Source organism: Herpailurus yagouaroundi, unplaced genomic scaffold, assembly GCF_014898765.1.
Source record: "Herpailurus yagouaroundi ecotype Mexico unplaced genomic scaffold, PumYag 67846, whole genome shotgun sequence".
Taxonomy (NCBI): domain Eukaryota; kingdom Metazoa; phylum Chordata; class Mammalia; order Carnivora; family Felidae; genus Herpailurus; species Herpailurus yagouaroundi.
Genome location: NW_024420637.1, coordinates 1 through 19,373, shown reverse-complemented (window position 1 = coordinate 19,373; position 19,373 = coordinate 1). Strand labels below are relative to the sequence as shown.

The 19,373-nt window shown below is 46.4% G+C and overlaps 2 protein-coding genes across 8 annotated transcripts in view; one reads left to right on the top strand and one right to left on the bottom strand.

Moving 5' to 3' along the window:
• The window catches only part of OFD1 (OFD1 centriole and centriolar satellite protein), a 42,419-nt gene extending 35,426 nt beyond the window's left edge, over positions 1-6,993 (bottom strand). For 2 of the 6 annotated variants that reach the window (XM_040469095.1, XM_040469099.1), the window contains exons 1-5: positions 6,649-6,993; positions 6,362-6,460; positions 2,247-2,447; positions 241-309; positions 123-153 (exon numbers count right to left, since the gene is read on the bottom strand). In XM_040469095.1, coding sequence (XP_040325029.1) covers positions 123-153; positions 241-309; positions 2,247-2,447; positions 6,362-6,460; positions 6,649-6,771 — 523 coding nt within the window. In that variant the 5' untranslated portion in view covers positions 6,772-6,993. Of the gene's footprint in view, positions 1-122; positions 154-240; positions 310-2,246; positions 2,448-6,361; positions 6,461-6,648 lie in introns of those variants that run through there. The other 4 variants (XM_040469096.1, XM_040469097.1, XM_040469098.1 and 1 more) reach the window with 4 other exon arrangements.
• A 137-nt stretch (positions 6,994-7,130) lies between these two features.
• On the top strand, positions 7,131-19,201 carry LOC121026226 (trafficking protein particle complex subunit 2). Of its 2 annotated transcripts, XM_040469103.1 has the most exons (6): positions 7,193-7,243; positions 10,426-10,493; positions 13,610-13,719; positions 16,187-16,331; positions 16,761-16,846; positions 18,083-19,201. In XM_040469103.1, exons 3-6 carry the CDS (start codon positions 13,627-13,629, stop codon positions 18,179-18,181), a joined length of 423 nt encoding a protein of 140 aa, XP_040325037.1. In that variant the 5' UTR covers positions 7,193-7,243; positions 10,426-10,493; positions 13,610-13,626; the 3' UTR covers positions 18,182-19,201. The 2 variants fall into 2 exon arrangements, with proteins under 2 accessions (XP_040325036.1, XP_040325037.1); XM_040469102.1 differs by lacking the exon at positions 10,426-10,493 and having other exon boundaries at positions 7,131-7,243.
• The last annotated feature ends 172 nt before the right edge of the window (positions 19,202-19,373 follow it).

Here is a 19,373-nt window from a genome sequence, read left to right as displayed (position 1 = left end):
CATGGAAAATCAAATTCCAATTCAATTCCCTACTCTTACCCCTCAAGATTACTTTCAGAGTTTTACAAGATAAAGTACATGACAAAAATGTTGCTATTTTCTACATATATGAAGGCTCCTACCTTTTTTGTTTTTGTTATCAAATCCTGACATCTGTTGAAAGAAAATATTTTACCTTTATTCAACTGTTCAGTTACAATTAACAGACCAAGGCAGATTATAACAACTAAACAATCCTACCAGTGATTTGTAGAGACCGGATTCAGGGTTGATTTTGAGGAGTTCTAATAGATCTTGCATAGTAAATACCTTAAGGAAAAAAAAATCGAGCAGACATTTTACACTGATGTTTAAGCGATAAATTAGGATGTTCCTAAAGTTTAAGAATCACACTAACAATGTAAAACTGAAGCACTTTCTTATACTATTGATAACATATTCAAGTCATGAGGATAAAATATTTTTCCCCATCACAGAATTAACCTCCAAATACTTCACAAAGATAATGGGTCTAACAAATGGTTAATGCCTGACAGATTACACTCAAATATCTGATGAACCAACAAATACATGTGTGAATCCCAGGGTCTTTCAATGGTAATCAAGTTTTTAAAATACTACTGGTTCAAAATACCAAGTTTTACCGTCTTTACAACCATGACTGACAAAAGCCTATCTAAAATAGTTTTAAACATTTTGGGTGGCTATTCTTAATCTGTATTTCTACTACAACACGCATCATGTACTAGGACTTCCCTCGGAACACTGACAGGGTTTTCCTTTCAGGAAAATATTCTGCACAGCATTTTATAGTAAACACCTTTAAGTATATGAGCAGGTTATCTATTGCCGGAACAGCTATGTAACTGCCTATTACTCATGCAACATGCCCAACTGGGTCATGTAGTTAGAAACTTCAGGGCACCTGGCTGGCTCAGTCGGTAGAACACGTGACACTTGTTCTCGGGGTCTTGAGTTCAAGCCCCACGTTAGGCACAGAGCTTCCTTTAAACAAACAACAGGGGCTCCTGAGTGGCTCGGTCTGTTAAGCATCTGACTTCGGCTCAGGTCATGAGGTCACAGTCCCTGGGTTCGAGCCCCGTGTCAGGTTTTGCGCTGACGGCCCGGAGCGTGCTAGGGGTTCTCAATCTTCCTCTGTCCCTCCCCAGCTTGTGTGTGCACGCGCGCTCTCTTATGCTCTCTCAGATATAAACTTTAAAAAGTAACAAAAAAGCTTAAAGATTGAGGGACCCAAAAAGAACTCCTAATGTTAATAAAATTTGGCCGTTAACAAAGCATTTTAAGATTCTCAAATACTAACACTGTTCTTATTTTGTTAAAACCTCTTAATAGGAAGCTTTTGGACAATTATCGACAAGATCAGGAGTAAAAACACAGAGCCAACACCAACCATTAAACTATGGACTTCAGTGAAGATGTGACCATGTAGGTCCCACTGTGGAAATGTATCTAATTATGTTGCTAGTAGGGCAGGCTGTGCACGAGTGGGGTACCTTCCTTTCTGCTCATTTTTGCTCTGAACCTCAAGTGCTCTAAAAAAATTAAGTCTATTAAAAAAAATAGGCAGTTTGCTGTATCAACCCTTAAAATCAAGCAGGGCTAGATTTTTCTACCATTCCCATTGAACAGAAAGTCATCAGGAAAGTGGTAAAAACAGGTGTTTTAGTATTTGAGCGTGCCACAGATTTTTATAAATGATTGTACCCTTCACTTCTCTAGTGTAATCCCAAGGAATCTAAGTATCTGAAGAGACTTAGTAAAAAGAGCATGTTTTAGAGATCTAGATTTACTGCCCAGCATCATTATTTACAAATCATATGACCTTGAACAAACTACTTCACCTCTCCAGAGGCTGGTTCCTCCTCCACAATGCAGAGGATACCTGTGGTGTCGCCACGACGGTGACAAGCTTCCAACAGTCAACATAAATGGCAACTCTGCATCTTAGACTACACAGATCGGGAGACCAATTCTAGCTCCAAAACTTAGTGACTGCGCATCATGATCTTACCCAAGACTAACGGAGCTTCCATGGAATTGGTAACGATATACCATCAAGTTTAGTACTCCTTTGCTCCTTTACAGAATGTAGGACGGGAACTCAAAGATGAGGGAGAAATGGACGTAGCTAGCCAAGGAACACTCGGCTATTATGCAGCACTTAACTATTACCTAGAAAGAAGCTATTAACAGAAAATTCAAAAACAGAAGACTCAACACTTTACCTTTTCTTTGGCCACACCAGTTTCCGAAAAGAAAACAGAAAGCGAATACTCATAGCCACATCTCTTCAAGTGATCTGCCACCAGAGAGTTAGAGGTGCCTATCAGGAGGGCACTCCCTTCCACTGGAACGGACTGGGGCTGCACCTCTCTGTTCACGACAGAGTGCATCAATTCCTGAATCAGCTGCTTCCGGAGTTGTGTCTAGCTCAAACAACCAAAACCAAACAGGAGGGAAAACGTTTTGAGCAGAATCGCTCAACCGGAGTTATACAGGATTGACCCATGCATTAGAATCCTCATTTCCAGTATGGTTCTAGGTCCAGGACCCAAAGTCAGGAGCCTTCCCCTGTACATGGTCTTACCCTGTGACACAAGTAGCCCACGGGGTTCTGAAAAAGAAACTTGTTTCACAGCTTCTGAGCTCAACGGGTGGTCAGCCAAACGGAGGCAGATTCTAACTTCACTTCCCCAGGAGCCCATCTCAGCATTTTTTAAATCAGGCTATCAAGTAGAGGAGACAATTCTGCCCATTTCTCACCTCTGTGGACTGTTGGAACGTACGAAAATATCGGGCATATTGGTTAAAATAAAGTTGAGTTCCCATAAGGGAAATCACATATGCAAGTGAAATGAGTCAACCCCAAAACTTACTAAGATGTACTTTCGCATCGAGTATTTACATCTCAAGACACTCAAGTACAGGAATTCTCACTTTGTAAGTGAGAAAATTAGGGTTCAAAAGTAGGTCAGTTTCTCAAGGTTTTAACACTAACGTTATTCATTTGGGCTTTAACAAAATTCCCTAAGTTACTCAGACTACTGGTATTTGTTCTCCTGTTTTGCATATCATCTGGAAACCTACAATCGGACTGAGTTTAAGAGTATGCTGCCTGGGGGGGGGGGGATGGGCTAAATGGGTAAGGGGCACTAAGCAATCTACTCCTATAATCATTGTTGCACTATATGCTAACTAATTTGGATGTAAATTTTAAAAAATAATTTAAAATTAAAGAAAAAAAAAAAAAGTACGCTGCCTGGGGGGGCACCTGGTAGCTCAGTCGGTTAAGCGTCCGACTTCAGCTCAGGTCATGATCTCACGGTTCCTGAGTTCCAGCCCCGTGTCGGGCTCTGTGCTGACAGCTCAGAGCCTGAAGCCTGCTTCGGATTCTGTGTCTCCCTCTTTCTGCCCCTCCCCACTCATGCTCTGTGGCTCTCAAAAATAAACATTACAAAAAGATAGTAAAAAAAAAAACAAAGTATGCCACCTAGACTTGTGGGATTCAGCAATAAATATTCCCTATCAATTCATATTAATAGAATCCAAGAAACCAATTGAGTTCTTGTACCTCTTTTATCCTTCAGCTCAAGGGTAGAACGGTAGGTCATTACCAGTACAGAACAGGACTTAGTACACATCTCAAGTCCCGCAGTAAAACAAGACATTTTTACTCAGAGTACACATGCCCTGCTTCATCTAGGGTAGTCAGTAACAGAAATAGAACGAGAAATTATAGCATCCTCCACCAGTAAAATTTAGAGGTGATTTAATGAGGTTTATAACATACTGAGTAACCTATTTAGACCCAGCTTCATTAATATAATGATTTAGGGGGTCTTGCACACAAGTACTAAAATAGGATAAAATTTAGAGGAGGAATAGAAGCAGGAAATAAAACTAAGGTGGGTGGGGGGAGAAGAGGGCATTACAGATGAATCCCCAACTCAACAAACACAAAAGCACGCCAACCAGCCCTTGCTGGAAGGAATTGCAAAACTGGCCGGGAGCTCTCCAGCAGCCAATGAGAAGAGGGAAATCCATTCAGAATTAATGTTCCTACAACAGAAGTAAGTACAATTATTGTGGGTGAGGAAGAGTAGGGACTTGTGGATCCTCAGTATATCTGCCTCACAAGTTAACAGTAGACTCAAAGTAAGGAACAAGAGTTGATAAAGCCCATTTAAGAGATCCAACTTTGTACTTCACCGCAAATACAAATTCTTTTCAAATACCCAAAGGGAATGTGAATTAGGCCACTAAAAAATTCAGTGGGTTTTAAGAATTAAAACTCACTCAGGCCACAGTCATTGAATGCAGAAAATAAAAATGACCTTAGACTTAGGAGGTAAAAATCTGTCTTGCCATTGGTTAGACTGGAATAATAGAACCTGACAGCCAGCTGCAAAAAAGCAAACAGTAGGTCTCCAGCAGATACACTCCATTTGTAAAGTGAGCAAGGCTAGCATAATCCTGATACCAAACCCAAACTGGGACAGCTTAAAAAGGTTCAGGACAGATTAGTATCAGTTGTGACTCCAGATCTGAAATAAAACACCCACAAATCAAATCCAGAAGTAGCGTTAAGAGAAAATATGGCTTGGCCAGGAATCCAAGGACCATGCCACATTAGAAAGCGTATTAATGCATCATATAGGACAATTCCAAGTGGGTTAAAGATTTAACGGTTAAAAAAAAAGGGGGGGGCTCTTTAAAAACTTAAGAAGTGAATATCCATTTTAGTGGAGAAGAACTGAGAATAATCAGCAAAAAAATAACAGATCTGGCCATATGAAAAATATAACATCAGGATTTTTAGAACCAAGTTAAAATTGAACACCGAGATAATGTACTGCTGCAAAACTGGAACACAGGTTAAGTTTCTATTAAAAGAAAACACCTCAGGGGGGATGGGCAAGGAACAGAAGTTGCCAATCCACAAAAAAACATGAATATCCAGAAAATATGTGCAACCTCAATAATCAAAGGAATATTAAAATAAGGGTTTTCTGGGGCACCTGGGTGGCTGCGGTGGTTGGGCATCCAAGTTTGATTCAAGTCATGATCGCACCATTCCCAGATTTGAGCCCCAAATCAGGCTCTGTGCTGAAGGCTCAGAGCCTGGAACCGATTTTAGATTTTGTCTCTGTCTGCCCCTCGCCCGCTCAAAAATAAGCATTAAAGAAGATTTTTAAAATAAGGGTTTTCCAATGTTTAAAAAAAAAAGTCATTGTAGCATTCAAGAAATAAGCATTACCAAGTTGCTGGTGAAATATATACTATTACTACCTTTCTAGAAAAAGACTCATACCAGGAGCCTTAAAACTGCTCATCCTTTTGAGTCAGTAATGCCACTTAACCTATCCTAGACCAAAAAAAGACAATTGAAGGAATGTGTACACCTGGGTAGAAGGTACATCTTCAACAGGGGCCTGCTACATAAATTACCCACACATTCAGACAGGCCTGTTATCATTGAAAATGAGGATTTCAAGAAACTTTCCAGGACACAGGAAAATGTTCACCAATAACATTAAAAAGGAGGGGTGCCTGGCAGGCTCAGAGGGTGGGACTCCGAGTCTCTGGTTTGTGGGTTCGAGCCCTGCATTGGGTATAGAGATTACTTAAAAATAAAATCTTTAAAAAACAAAACCACAATTAGTGTATGACAGATGACTTTCCTCCATGTTTTTTCTCTCCCAGTTGAATCTAAAGGTTGAGGTTACCAAAACAATGAGGGAGAAAGATTTTTTAAGAAGCTCACTTTTCCCTAGTTTGACTTTTTGAATATAAAATATACTTTTGAAATGTATACAATGAAAACACGTGAGCCAATCCTACTCCTTGCTGTTCATACCATGTGTACTAATATTTGCCGCCCAAATACTAATACATTTCAATCCACTTTAAGGGAAGAAATTTCTCATTCCCTAAATTATTCTATGGTAAGCAGTACAATGTTTCCTGCAGAATGCCAATATCCCTCGTTCAAAAGGGAGTACTATTACAAAATCACTTAGTCATTCAGGACTTGCAAGCTAGATTTAAAAACCAAGTCCAACTTTACCAAAATGTGTTCCTTTTATAGTTACCTGCCACTACCTTAATGTCAGTCCAGTAAATCTATTATTTGAATAAGCCCTTTTAAGACGGCTCAAACTCTACACCATCTTCAAGACTTCTGTTCCAGAACAAAGAGTTTTACAGGAACGTACAAAGGTAACTCACCAATACAACCTATGTCCTAGTTTTAAAACCCAAAACCTGGATAGGTTTCAATGGGGACTACCTGTTACAGATTACACTCGTCAAAGTTATGTGACAGGCCCAAAACAGATACCTTGAGTGTGTCCAGTATACCCCGATCCTTAAACGTCTGGTATAGCTTTTTTCGCAGTTCATCTGGACGCAACACGTCAGATGTGGAGGGCATGGCGAACTGGAAGAAAGAATGGTTACGGGTTACCCGGCGGGAGGAGGAACCATGAATTTCTGACGACAGACCAGTGGCCTCCGGGGAAACCCTAAGAGGCCAAGCGGGGAGAAGGAGGAGGAAAAAAGCTATAAAGAAAGCAAACAAGAGGCCACGTTTCCCCTGGTCCCCGAGGAGGAGGCCAGTGTAGGTACCTGAGACATCAGGCGCCGGCTTCGCCGCGAAGCCCCCTCCAGCCCGGTCTGCCTCGGCCCAAGTTGGCAGCCAGCCCTAGCTGCACGCTCAGGACGAGGCGAACCCCTGCCTTCTAAGCCCATGCTCCGCCTGGGTGCGGGGGAAAAAGGAAGGCAGTCGGGAACGACAAAACCGTTCAACGGTTTAATCGGCCTCCCGCTCTGAACCAGGAACTCTGGCAAACACGCACTTCCTTTCCCCCGAGGTTCTCACGGGTGGGCGGGGCCGCGGTTCACGCGCGGCTTTCCCACGCAGCTGGAGGGCGGGGACCGGTAGTGAGGCAACAAGAGAAAACAAAGTACGACTAGGGTTCGCCCGGCTCAGCGCCGATCCCGCCCCTCCCCGACGCTGCCAAGCCCAACGGCCGTTGCCTGGAGGACCAGAGCGCACGCGCGTTGCCGCGCGGTCCTCTGACCGGAAGTCCCTCCCACTTCTCGTGAGACCTCAACCGCGCAGTCTCGCGAGCATTGCCCAGGGAGTTCCCATAGAGGCTGCCGAGCGCGGGTCTGCGGCGGGAGCGGAGTGGCGGTTTCCGTCGTCAGCTTCTCCCAGCAGGTAGGGAATGGAGTAAGTAGGGGGCGGGAGCTCCCAAGGACGTTTCGGGGCCCGCGTGACGCGGGTCTTGGCCTGGTCCCCCCCCACCCCGCCCGCGGGCAGCCGGGCCGGATCTGGTCAGCCCCGGGGCGGCTGAGCTTATCACAGGCCGCCCGGCCAGGGCACATCGCGTTTCGGCCTGCAGGCCTCGGCCAGCTCAGGAGCTTGGCTCCATCTTGCCTTTTTGTAGGTCATTCAGCTAATCGGATTTGGTTTTGTTTACGAGGGTACTGTTGTCGTTTGGAGCTGGAAAATTCATCGTGGGCCCTGTCATGTGAGAGGAAGGGTTTAGTCCTCTCAAAGGCAGCCTGGTAGTTCTATTTTAATTGTTGGAAAGTGCTCAGTAACATTGACCCAAAGGAGTTTCCACTTGGCCTCAAAGGAGCAGCCCAAGACTCGGCCTCCGGCGCGATTTGAAAGATCTGTTTAGTCCAGAGTTAAGTACGTGGCACTCTCGTAGCGCACTGCCCTTTCCCAAACCTCCAGAAGATGTGGATCATTGATCACAGCTAGCTTTCGTGCTAGAACTTTGTCTCCATGTTAAGTCAGCACCAGGTCCCGGCAGTCACTACTGGTTAATGAGAACCGCACCAGCAGGGGCCAATTTGCCATCCCTAGTCAAATCTTTGCTTTGAGATGGCATCTATTCTATTCGATGGTAAGCTCCTGCTCTTTCTCACTCTCCACCCCCAGAAAGGTCTTCCCCTCCCCCCCCTCAGCTTAGACATCCTCTGTTCCTGCACTAGCTCTTTCCAGAGCATTCCTTCCAACCCAGTTCAAAGTTTTTAGAGGAAGACTGCACTAGTGGGGAGGAGCTGAGAGAGGGAGACAAAAATTCCAAGCAGGCTCCGCACGGTCAGCAGAGCCCGATCCCATGAAACCATGGGATTGTGATCTGAGCCAAAGTCAAGAGTCAGAGGCTTAACCGACTGAGCCACCCGGCAGCCTCTTTAAAAAAAAAAAAAAAAGGGGGGGGGGACGCCTGGGTGGCGCAGTCGGTTAAGCGTCCGACTTCAGCCAGGTCACGATCTCGCGCTCCGTGAGTTCGAGCCCCGCGTCGGGCTCTGGGCTGATGGCTCAGAGCCTGGAGCCTGTTTCTGATTCTGTGTCTCCCTCTCTGCCCCTCCCCCGTTCATGCTCTGTTTCTGTCCCAAAAAAATAAACAAACGTTAAAAAAAAAAATTAAAAAAAAAAGTCATGCTTTGGGGGGCGCCCAAGCGGCTCAGTTAAGCTAATGACTCTTGATTTAGGTACAGCTCATCATCCCAAGGCTGTGAGCTCTAGCCCCATGCCGGAGGTCGGGCTTTGCACAGGGTGTGGAGCTTGCCTAACGTTTTCTGTTCCCCTCCCCTGCGTGCAGGCACATTCTAGAGAAACACACACACACACACACACACACACACACACACACACACACACACACACGAAAAATGGTTGAAAATCATGCTGATTCAGCAGACCTGCATCTGGTTACTTCTGTACCAGGTGACCTTTCTTCCCTTTTCTTTTTTTTTTTCTTTTTTTTTTTTTAATTAAATTTTTTTTTTTCAACGTTTATTTATTTTTGGGACAGAGAGAGACAGAGCATGAACGGGGGAGGGGCAGAGAGAGAGGGAGACACAGAATCGGAAACAGGCTCCAGGCTCCGAGCCATCCGCCCAGAGCCTGACGTGGGGCTCGAACTCACGGACCGCGAGATCGTGACCTGGCTGAAGTCGGACGCTTAACCGACTACGCCACCCAGGCGCCCCTCTTCCCTTTTCTTGATGGTAGTCTAAGGTGACTTGTTTTTCTAACCGGACACATTCCCATTCGTTTTGTGCTTTTGCCCTTCTGATGCCAGCCTCACAGATTTGTGGTCTCTTTTTTTTTTTTTTTTTTAATTTTTTTTTTCAACGTTTATTTATTTTTGGGACAGAGAGACACAGAGCATGAACGGGGGAGGGGCAGAGAGAGAGGGAGGCACAGAATCGGAAACAGGCTCCAGGCTCTGAGCCATCAGCCCAGAGCCCGACGCGGGGCTCGAACTCACGGACCGCGAGATCGTGACCTGGCTGAAGTCGGACGCTTAACCGACTACGCCACCCAGGTGCCCCTGTGGTCTCATTTTTATGTTAAAAAAGGGCTGGGGCCCCCGGGTGGCTCAGTCGGTTGTGTGTCCGACTTCGGCTCAGGTCATGATCTCATGGTCCGTGGGTTTGAGCCCCACATCGGGCTCTGTGCAAACAGCCCAGAGCCTGCTTCGGATTTTGTCTCCCGCTCTCTGCCCCTCCCCCCCCACTCATGCGGTCTCTCAAAAAAAATGAACGTTAATAAAAAGAAAAGTTAAAAAGAAAGGCGGGGGGGGGGTGCGGCACTAAGGTTTAGATAACCTGTACACCTAGCTTGGGACTTGAACTCACAACCTTGAGATGAAGAGTCGCTCGCTCCTCCAGCCAAGCCAGCTAGGCACCCCATCATCGCCCTAGTTCTTCCATCACGTAGACACCCTCTCTCCGTTCAAGGTAGTGCAGAGCTTTTTGTTACCACTACATTAATTTTAGTTGTCCGTCTCCGGAGCAGCTCAGGTCAGCATAGCCATCAGTGACGGCTGCTGTTCGCACCCCGGGGAGAGTCCAGTCTCTGGTCATGGAGGGTTTCTTGATGAGCGCCTCAACCTCAGCTTCATACAAAGGTGCAGTTATTTCATCACGACTTCTGTTAGGCCTCTAAGACCAGGAGGAGGGCCTCAGCACTAGAACATTCAGAAGATTCTTTGCTGCGTCGAGGCTAGTTAATCCCGGCCTGCCTCTTGTTCTCGTGTTTTCAGCTTTGCCTGACCGCTCGCAGCTGTTGTCCCTACCCGCGCAGTTCCCCCCTGCAGGCGTGGAGCCCTTCCTACGTACCGGGCTCCCCTGCAGGCGTGAGGGATGGGTGCTGGGAGACAGACACAGCCTCCGTTCTCTACGTCATCGTCCCCCAGCTGCCTAAGTAGCTTCCCCTTGCCGCACCCGAGCCCCTCATTCCCCTCCCTTGGGCCTTTCCCACAGTGCTTTGAAAGCTTCCTCCCGTGGTAAGCGAACTCCCTCCGTCCTCAGTCTCCCTATACAACGCACCTACCTTCTGCTAGCACTTCGAGTATTTCCTTTTTTTCACTCCTGTAGGCTTTTCAGCCTTGACGTCTGTTTTCTGCTCCTGAACAAATCCTCCCCAGTTGAGCGGTTTCACCGACGTGAATTTATTCTTCCAGTTCCGTAGCAGCCTAGAAGTCCAGCACGGGCCTCCCCGGGCTGGAATCCGGGTATCCGCAGGGCTGTGCTCCCCTCTGGAGCAGGAAGCGGGGCTCTCTTTGTGCTTTCCAACTTCTCGAGGCCGCGCGCGTTCCTTGGCTCCCGGCTCTTTCTTCTATCTTCAGCCCCGCCAGCGTGGCGTCTTCGTGCCCCTCCTTCTGACTTTTCGAGTGGGCCTCTCTCTTCCACTTTTAAAGAGCATTGTAATTATATTGGGCCCACCTGGCTCCTCCAGGTTCCTTTCCCGATCTTGAAGTCAGCTGACGAGCGCCCTCAGTTCCACCTGCAGCTTTCATTCCCCTCTGCCCGTACATTAGCACTCGCAGGTTTTCGAGATTAGGATGTGGACACCGAGGGGCGTGCTGTTCTGCCTTCCAGCACATGTTTAGAAGCGACGTGTTCGTTTCATCCCTCTTTTTTCCCTTTCCTATTTCCTTTCTTGGCGAATAGACTCATCTTGATATTCTGCTTGATCATCTCTGTCAGGCATTTGGGAACATCCTTGGTTCTTGCCGCTTCCTCAGTTCCCCAGTTTAATCCGTTGCCAAGTTCCGTGTAGCCATTTCCTCCACACCCCGAGACCTAGTCGTCCTTGGAGATGCTTGAAGGGCCCCTGTTTTGGGTGATGGGAAAATCGAGCAGACACACACACACGGCAGTTGCTTTATTTGTATTACATACTGTAGCTCTAAGTAATACTTGCTTTGCGGATGTAGGGAAGGTTGAAGAGGTTGCAAAGCTTTAAAAACGTTTCAAATCACTGTTCTAGAGCTGCACCGTCCAATACAGAAGCCACTAAACACATGTGGCCTTTTAAATTAATGAAAATTAAGTGAAGTTCCAGATTCAGTCTTGCAGACACAGTAGCCATCAGCGGCTACCACATCGGACGATGCAGACATAAAACATCCACCCCGCCGCCCCACCCCCCCGAAACTTGAGTGTATCAGCACAGAATTCTAAAGTGCGTCTCCCTTTTGCCTACCACCTGGGCATAATAAGCCTCAAATATTAAAGGAGTAACCTTCCAGTTCTTCCCATAGAATCCGGTAGTTACAGTACTCCTTCAGCTGCTGTGAAATTCTTGGCAGTTCAAGTTCTGCCCAGCGGGACGGTTTGCGACATAACCTTCATGTGGTTATGGTTCCTTCGGTCCCCTTTCTGTTTATCCTCACCCTGTACGGATACTCTGCAGGTATAGGAATGAGGCTTAGCTTCCTTCTACGTGTATAGTGTGCTGCTGCTGCTTAAGTGTTCGTACCGAACGAATTAAGCCCTTCCCTTGGCACACTCTAGCCGTGAAACCTGTTGCAGTTAATGAGATCATTGTCGACTTTGTTGACATTTCCAGCTCCCATCCCCCTTCCCCTTGAGAATTTCTTTCTTTTGAGAATCACTGCTGATTCTCCTGGTTCTGCGTAGCTTTTATAGCATTCCTGCTTGTGTTTGTTACTCAGTTTTACTATTTGGGCCTTTTTCTCATCTTCCCCCTCAGACTTTTCTGTAAAGGGTCGGATGGTCTCTGTCGGAGCTGCCCCACTCTGCCATTCTGTTGTCGCGCAAAGGCAGCCTTAGACCGTAATGAAAGGGTGGACAAGGCCAGGTTTGGCCTGCGGGCTGTGGTGGGCCAACACCTGCCCCAAATAACGTTTGAAGTCCTCTTGGCCTCATCGTGCCCAAAGAACGTCCCATCTGCCTTGTCTTCCAGTCGTGGGCCTTCCAAGTCCAGAGGTAAAAGTGCCAGCTGTCCCTCGATTTCCTTAACAAAGGTTGTGCTGGTTAGGAGATACGTTTCAGGTGTTCTGATGTTCTCTGTGAATGAGCAGAAGTCCCAGTGTGGCTCGATGAGCCCTGGGCTCTGACATGTGTCACCGTACACTCCGTGAGACTGTATACTCTCAGGTAACCAGACTGCTGCCCCGTGTGGAGGCCGTAAGGGTCCACACACCTCCATGTGCGTACGCTCCTCCATGCTGTTCTAGATCACATTTGCTGAGCACCTCCCGTGAGCCAGATGTTGTTGTGCCTGGTGCTTCGCACCCCTGATGTTGGGGTGGTGAGTTCAAGCCCCAGGTTGGGTATAGAGATTACTTAAAAATAAAATTAAAAAAAAAAGAAAAAAAAAACAAAGGAAGACACAGTTTTATATTCTAGAAAAGATGGAAGAAATCATAATCCAAAAAGAAAGACATCTGAGGCATTAAGAAGTCTTAGAACTAGGATTAACAGGTTTGCTGAAGAAATAAAATGAAGACAAAGGGGGGAAGCAGTCGCAGGGGAGGATCCGTGCTTCTGTGGCTTTTAGCATCATCAAAATCTGCACGGACAGACAGATGGGCGGAAGGATTTCCGTATGTATTTTTAGCACAGGGTCTCTGGAATCAGACAAAGCTAGGTTCAGGTCTCGCTCTGCCACTTACTGATGATGTGACCACAGGCACGGACCTTAACCTCCCAATGTCCATTTCCTCCTGGTGGAAGAAACAGAACGATGATGGATCCCTTAGAGGGACCTTGAGGATTACACAGCATCGGGAGTTGCACGCTCCGGGGACTGAGCCAGCCGGGGGCCCCATGTCTTCCTTTCTTATGAATATTGCTGGAGGAGGAGGCATATCCTAGGCTCCTGTACTTGCAGAGACTTAGATTTGTATTATACATACTTCAGGTAGGAAGAGGACAAAATCACCCTTCATTCGTTTTTCCCATTGTTAGTGCTAATAATGCTAACTGGTCCAGTCCGAGTTTGGCCCAGCTTACTCTGAATATTCTCAACTCTCAGGTCATGAGGATGTTGTTGTTATGATTTTGTATCAGAGGTCTTCCAGGTTCCCTATGAAAACTCAAGTACTGGATTCTACAGGACATCTCCCAGGCATGTAATCTGCATAGTCCAAAAGCCAAATGTCTATGGCAGTAGAGTGGAAAGCACGACAAGCTTTGTGGTCCCTGCTACAATGTCAAGTTTAAGGAAAAAATTGAATTCTAGACTTCTTGTTAAACCTTTTTGGTTTTCAGTATGGAGTACTAAAAGTATGTGTTATTTTCATTTAATTAGGAGCTATATTGAAGACAATGTCTGGAAGCTTCTACTTTGTAATTGTTGGCCACCATGATAATCCAGTTTTTGAAATGGAGTTTTTGCCAGCTGGAAAAGCAGAATCCAAAGTGCGTAAGGAAACATAAACAATTTCGTAAGCGTGATTTATGCTGTTGCAATTATAAGGGTGTGGTGTGATTTTACAGCCGGGGGAGGTCTGGACCGGGGAGGTAGCTGGAATCCACCACGGTTACATGAGGCTTGCTCCCCAGTCCCACAGGGTGATAGAAGCCAGCGAGGGACCGTCCTCTGAGTCGTCGACTCACCCTTACATTCAGCACATGCTTGGCAAAGAAGAGCAGGAGGCCCTGGGTCTCTTCTCTGACACGTTCTTCCCCGTGCCCCCCGTTCTGAAAAGCTGCTCCGTGAGCGCGTAGAAACACACTTCCAGCTGCTGTGGGGCTGGAGGAACAGTTGCTACTGACCGGAAATGCCACGGAAGCGCATTCCACCCAAGTGACATTTCCATCAGGACCTACGCGGCAGCTCCATTTACACCTGGGAGGGTTGAAGGACCCTTGCCTCCGTGTCCCCCCGCTGCCCCTGAGACTGGCGCGGTTTGCAGGGGCCTTCTGCACCACCCACTGACTGGGTGCCCACATGCCGTCCTCCCCGGCGACGCCACCCAACTTCCTTGTTGCCGTTCAGAGTAAATGTAGGGTCTGCAGAATCCCTGGGGGCCTCCCATCTCTCTGTACTCGTCTGTGTTGCTGATGAACTGCCGGCAGGTTATGCTGTGTCTCTCCCAGCTTCCAGAATAAGCTTTCACGTCCTTCAAGACAAGAATTGAGTTTTGAAATGAATCGTAACGCATAATGTCCAGCGTATGATGCTTTTCAGCTACTTAAATCTTGCCACTCAAATGCGTAGGAATTTGTGTTCTCTGTCAGGTGCTTTGTCGCCCCAGTATTTTCCCACATCCACGTGAGCGCGCGGCTCATTACGACTCTGTGTCGGGGTGTCTCCGTACAACGGTTGCCGTGTGGCACAGGGCTGCTTACGTGGTTTCTGGGGCACGTAAAAACACTTTGTGGCGTGACTTGACCTTAGCCCTTCTGTTACCACTCACCTTCTTAAGGCAGTTCTGCATTTTTCTTCTGACCTCGTGACTGGTCATCCACGTAAAGTGAGGGAAACACGGCGGTAAGCCGGACACCAAATAATCTCTTTCTCTAAGGAGTAAATTGGCTTCGTCACGGTGATGTGCCTGAGGTGAACCTGCCTGGCTGCGCGGGGGATCCCGAGGCACCTGGCGGCCCTCCCCCAGCCCGGTCCAGGAACCGCGTCCTCAGCAAGCAGGTCATATTAAGGTGCCTCTCCCAGGGCCCACCCGACCGAGCACCGCGGACCGGGCGGCCTAGAGTAACCGAAGCTCGTGGCCTCACGGGTCCGAGCACGAGGCGGGGGCAGGGCCAGCCCCCTCCGAACGTGCCAGGGAAGGCCTATTCCAGGCCCCTCTCCTAGCTTCCGTAGCCCCTGGGCTTGTGGCGGCAGAACTCCGGTCTTGGCGCGGCCTGCTCCCCACAGGCGCGTCTGTCTCTAAACCGCCTGTTTTAGAAAGGCACCAGGGATCCCGGGTTAGGGGCTGTCGTGCCCCAGCATGCCGACCACGTCTGCAGTGACCCTCTTTCCAAATAAGGCCACGTTCTGAGGTACTGGGGCCGGGCGGGGGGGGGGGGGGGGGGTAGGACTTCCGCATAAGAATTCAGTTCAGCCCATAAGAAGTGTGCTTTGAGAAATCTATCTGGAAATAGAGAATTCCATGGGAGTAAGACCATTCCAGGTTGAGAATTCCCGCTCCGCACTGTGGTGGGACAGTCCCGCCTCTCCCAGTGAAGCCCACATGAAGGACGCTCCGCTCTGACGGGACCGTGTCCTGCCGCTGAGACAGGTGCCGACTCACAGCCGAGGCGGAGCGTGGCCTCCTGCCGCTCCCGGGTCCCCTGTCACGTGAGCTCCGTCTGCCTGAAAGAGGCCTGTACCAGGCCTTCGAGAGCGCCACCTCAGCTGTCTCGTGGCCCCCGCTCACCCTGTGTCCCCCGCCCCCCGCTGACCCTGAGACCCAAGCCAAGGTCACCTCTAGTTCTCCACCTCCTCGGCTCCAGCCTACCTAAACTGCCCTCCTGTATCCATAACCACTTATGTATTTTTTCGCGTCTTCCTCTAAAAAGACGTGAATGTCTTTTTTCTTTTTTTTTTAACCTCCTCTTTCTTCACATGCTTCAGCGGTTACTGAATTTGGTAACTTCCTTCTTGCAGAATTAGAAAAATAATCTGCATAATTTGTTGAGCACGTTCCATTTATTAGTGGGTTGGCTGTTCCTACTTGTTGACTTTTAGCTACCAAATTAAAAAGCAGACTGTGAGATGAAAACACTTAAGATCTTTTGTAAGTCCCATGACAGTAGTAAATGAAGTAAAAGCAGAAAATGCTCCCCCACCCCCGAAAACTGCGTAGAATTTACAGAATGAGATGGTGGCGTTCTCGATGCTGTCTGCAAATATTAATCTGCTGCTACTCACACTGTCATCCAGGATGATCATCGTCACCTGAACCAGTTCATAGCTCATGCTGCTCTCGACCTCGTGGACGAGAACATGTGGCTGTCGAACAACATGTACTTGAAAACCGTGGACAAGTTCAATGAGTGGTTTGTTTCAGCGTTTGTCACTGCAGGTCATATCCTTACCTTTGTAACGAAGGTCTCCAAAGGTTGGGGTAACGAACTAGAACAACATGGGACCTCGATGCCAGACTACGAGTCTGGGGACTTCAGAGTGTCAGGTAGAAATTGCCATTTAGGGGGCTACTTTTATTTTTTTTAACAGGAAAAAACCCCACATTTTGTTTAACAGATAATTTTAAAACCAAGTCTCCTATAAAACTAAGGTTAATCTGAACGATATGGTTGATTTTACTTTATTTTATAGTTATTTTCTAACTTTAAAAATTATGTTTTCTTTAAGATAAAACCTAACTTCAGACCCAGTTTACGTATTTTGCTTTTCCGTCACAGAATAATACAGTGCATGTGACTAACTGGAAGGGTATCCTATCACCTGAGTACTTTCATTTTTCACTTCTAAGATTATGCCTTAATTATTTTACATATGAGATTCATTATGCTTCATGACATAAGGCAAGAAGATGGAATAAAGAACTTCTTTACCGATGTCTACGATTTATACATAAAGGTATGGTGTGTTCTGTTTTCAAATCCGATTGTAGAAAGGGATTGCAACTGTGACCGGAAACTGGCCCGTGGCAGCAACTCCCTTCTATATGGTGGTTTCCAGCTCAGACTAGCTCTGCCCCCGTCAGAAGTAGTCCTTGGTAACTCCCCCGTCAGGCATGTCTTCCCCGCCAGGCTAACGTGTACTTAGGACAGAACTCGTGCTGGTTATTTTTAAATTGGTTTCAGTTTCCCCCTTTTGGCACATAGTTTTGATTTTATCAGGGAATCCTAAAAAGAGAAGGAAGCAGGCTACATGCATAAGGGAAATTGCTTCATAATTTTAATCTAAAATGTTCTCCATCTGCTTTACAAGTAAGTTACAACGCAGTGACTATAGATCATAAACTGGTGGGAAGTTTACCAAACAGTCACTCAAGGAGAATGATGCCACTCGCCTATCTTGAAGCTTAATTAGAAAAAATAAAATATTACTAGGACGTCGGTGGTTAAACTGCACTGCCAGAAGTATGTTCTTAGTAATTTAAGTGTTCTGTACTTCGACAGGATTTTTTTTTGCATATCAGCACAGTTAATATTCCTAGTGAGAAGTAGCAGATAAGAATCTTTAGCCCTCTTACAAAGATGGACAACGTCAAGTGATTTAAGCTGTAAAAACTGGTTAACTCCTTTTCCTTATTAGTGATTCCATTTAACAATTTTCTCCCATATATCATGATATAGTCATTACACTGTTTGAGAAACTGATCACTTAGCCATGTGTTAAAGGACAGTATTGAAAACCAGATTGTTAAATTACATAAGAGTAACCTAATAGCAATGTGGTATAACTTCTTTTCTTTAACTATGAGCATATGGTAGATTTTTAGTTTCATGTAGCCAAAGGGCCTTACTGATTAATTCACATATTTATAACGAATGTGAGAAGATTAGTATTTCAGACGCAGGGTGAATCCTGGAAGTTTGTTTAGCTTCTATGGGCAACACTTATCCTACCACCATTAGTTTGCCATAAGTACTTCTCAAAACTAAAACCCCAAGGCAAAAATTTCCCCAAGGGGGAGTTACTGTTAACAATGGAACATTTTCGTGCAACTTGAAAACATGATCTTCAGACTTTTGTTTTGGATGTCTTTGATGATTTTATTTAAAAGGTTAAAATAATTTCCTTCTAGAGATCTGTGATTTGTCAGCCTTTTTACTTTGACAAGCTCACTAATGCCTTCGTCTTTCCTAGTTCGCAATGAATCCATTTTATGAACCCAATTCTCCTATTCGATCGAGCGCATTTGATAGAAAAGTTCAGTTTCTTGGGAAGAAACACCTTTTAAGTTGAATGAGAACAATTTGGAAATAAACAACGTCACTACAATGGGGTATTCTCAGGAATGTGTACACTGTAAGTAACTTGAGTAAATAGCCTGGAAAAGTTTTACTTGTGGTCTAAATTTATCTAAACCTAATGAAAATCCTTATATATTTCAAGACAGTGCATTCAGTTTCTTAACGATTGTCAATAGATCGATATTTGCTTGTGAACAGTGTTATTTATCAACTCTTTATAACCTTGAAAATGTCTTTATTCTAAAAATTAAGAATAAGCTTTTGACTTAACTCATTCAGATAGCTCGATCTTCATGTCGCGATCCAGAACCAAATGTCATTGTCAGGATTTGGTAGACAGATTTAAAGCTAAGTTTCTGCAGTAGGGAATGAAGCTGACGGCCCGCACATGGGCCTCGATACGTGTAGAGACGTTGTTACGAAACCACACAGGCGGCATACGTAGCGCTGCCCAGGAAGCGGAGCGGTTTTCACGGTGCCAGACGCCACACACCTGCCTCGGTCAAAGACTGGGGATAGTGAATGTGCTATAAATCTAGAATCCTGGGTCCAGGTCTGTAAAATGGGAGGCCGGGACCAAAGTAACAGGTTATGTTCTCATACCGCCTTTCCCTCAGACAGTAAACTAAAGATTAATAAGTGAACCGGTGGATAGTTCGGTGGATAGTTCGATTAGTAAAAAATTGTATCTGTCAAATTGTTGACAAAGAAACGTTTATATTGCATTAACGTTGGCATTCTTTGCTTTTTGGGCTGTACGCCAAGGGGGAGGGGAGAGCTCTGCTGTGATAAGTGGGATCTTACTGTAAACTGGTAAATGTCCACTTAAATACAAGTACTGTGACCACATCTGTTCCGTGCAGATGGCGAGCACTGGCAGAATTGTGTTCCATCCCGAGTAACTTGGGCAAGTACTTCTGTTTGGTCTCATACCCTTGTGTGAAGCTGGTGCCGTAACTGCTTGCCCCCCATCTGTCTCTCTGGTTTCTTCAATAAAGGTGTTTGTCGGAGAGCGTGGAGCCTCGTAAGCGCCGCTCACCCGCCACTGCTGCTGTTGTGGCCCTCTTTCCCCCAGTGAAGGTCTGCAAACCGGATCTTAACCCATTTTGCAGAGCTCGGAGCGCCTCGGACTAGGTGCCGGAGCGGAGCTGTGGGAGCGGGGGGACCCCGCTGACCGGCTGCCG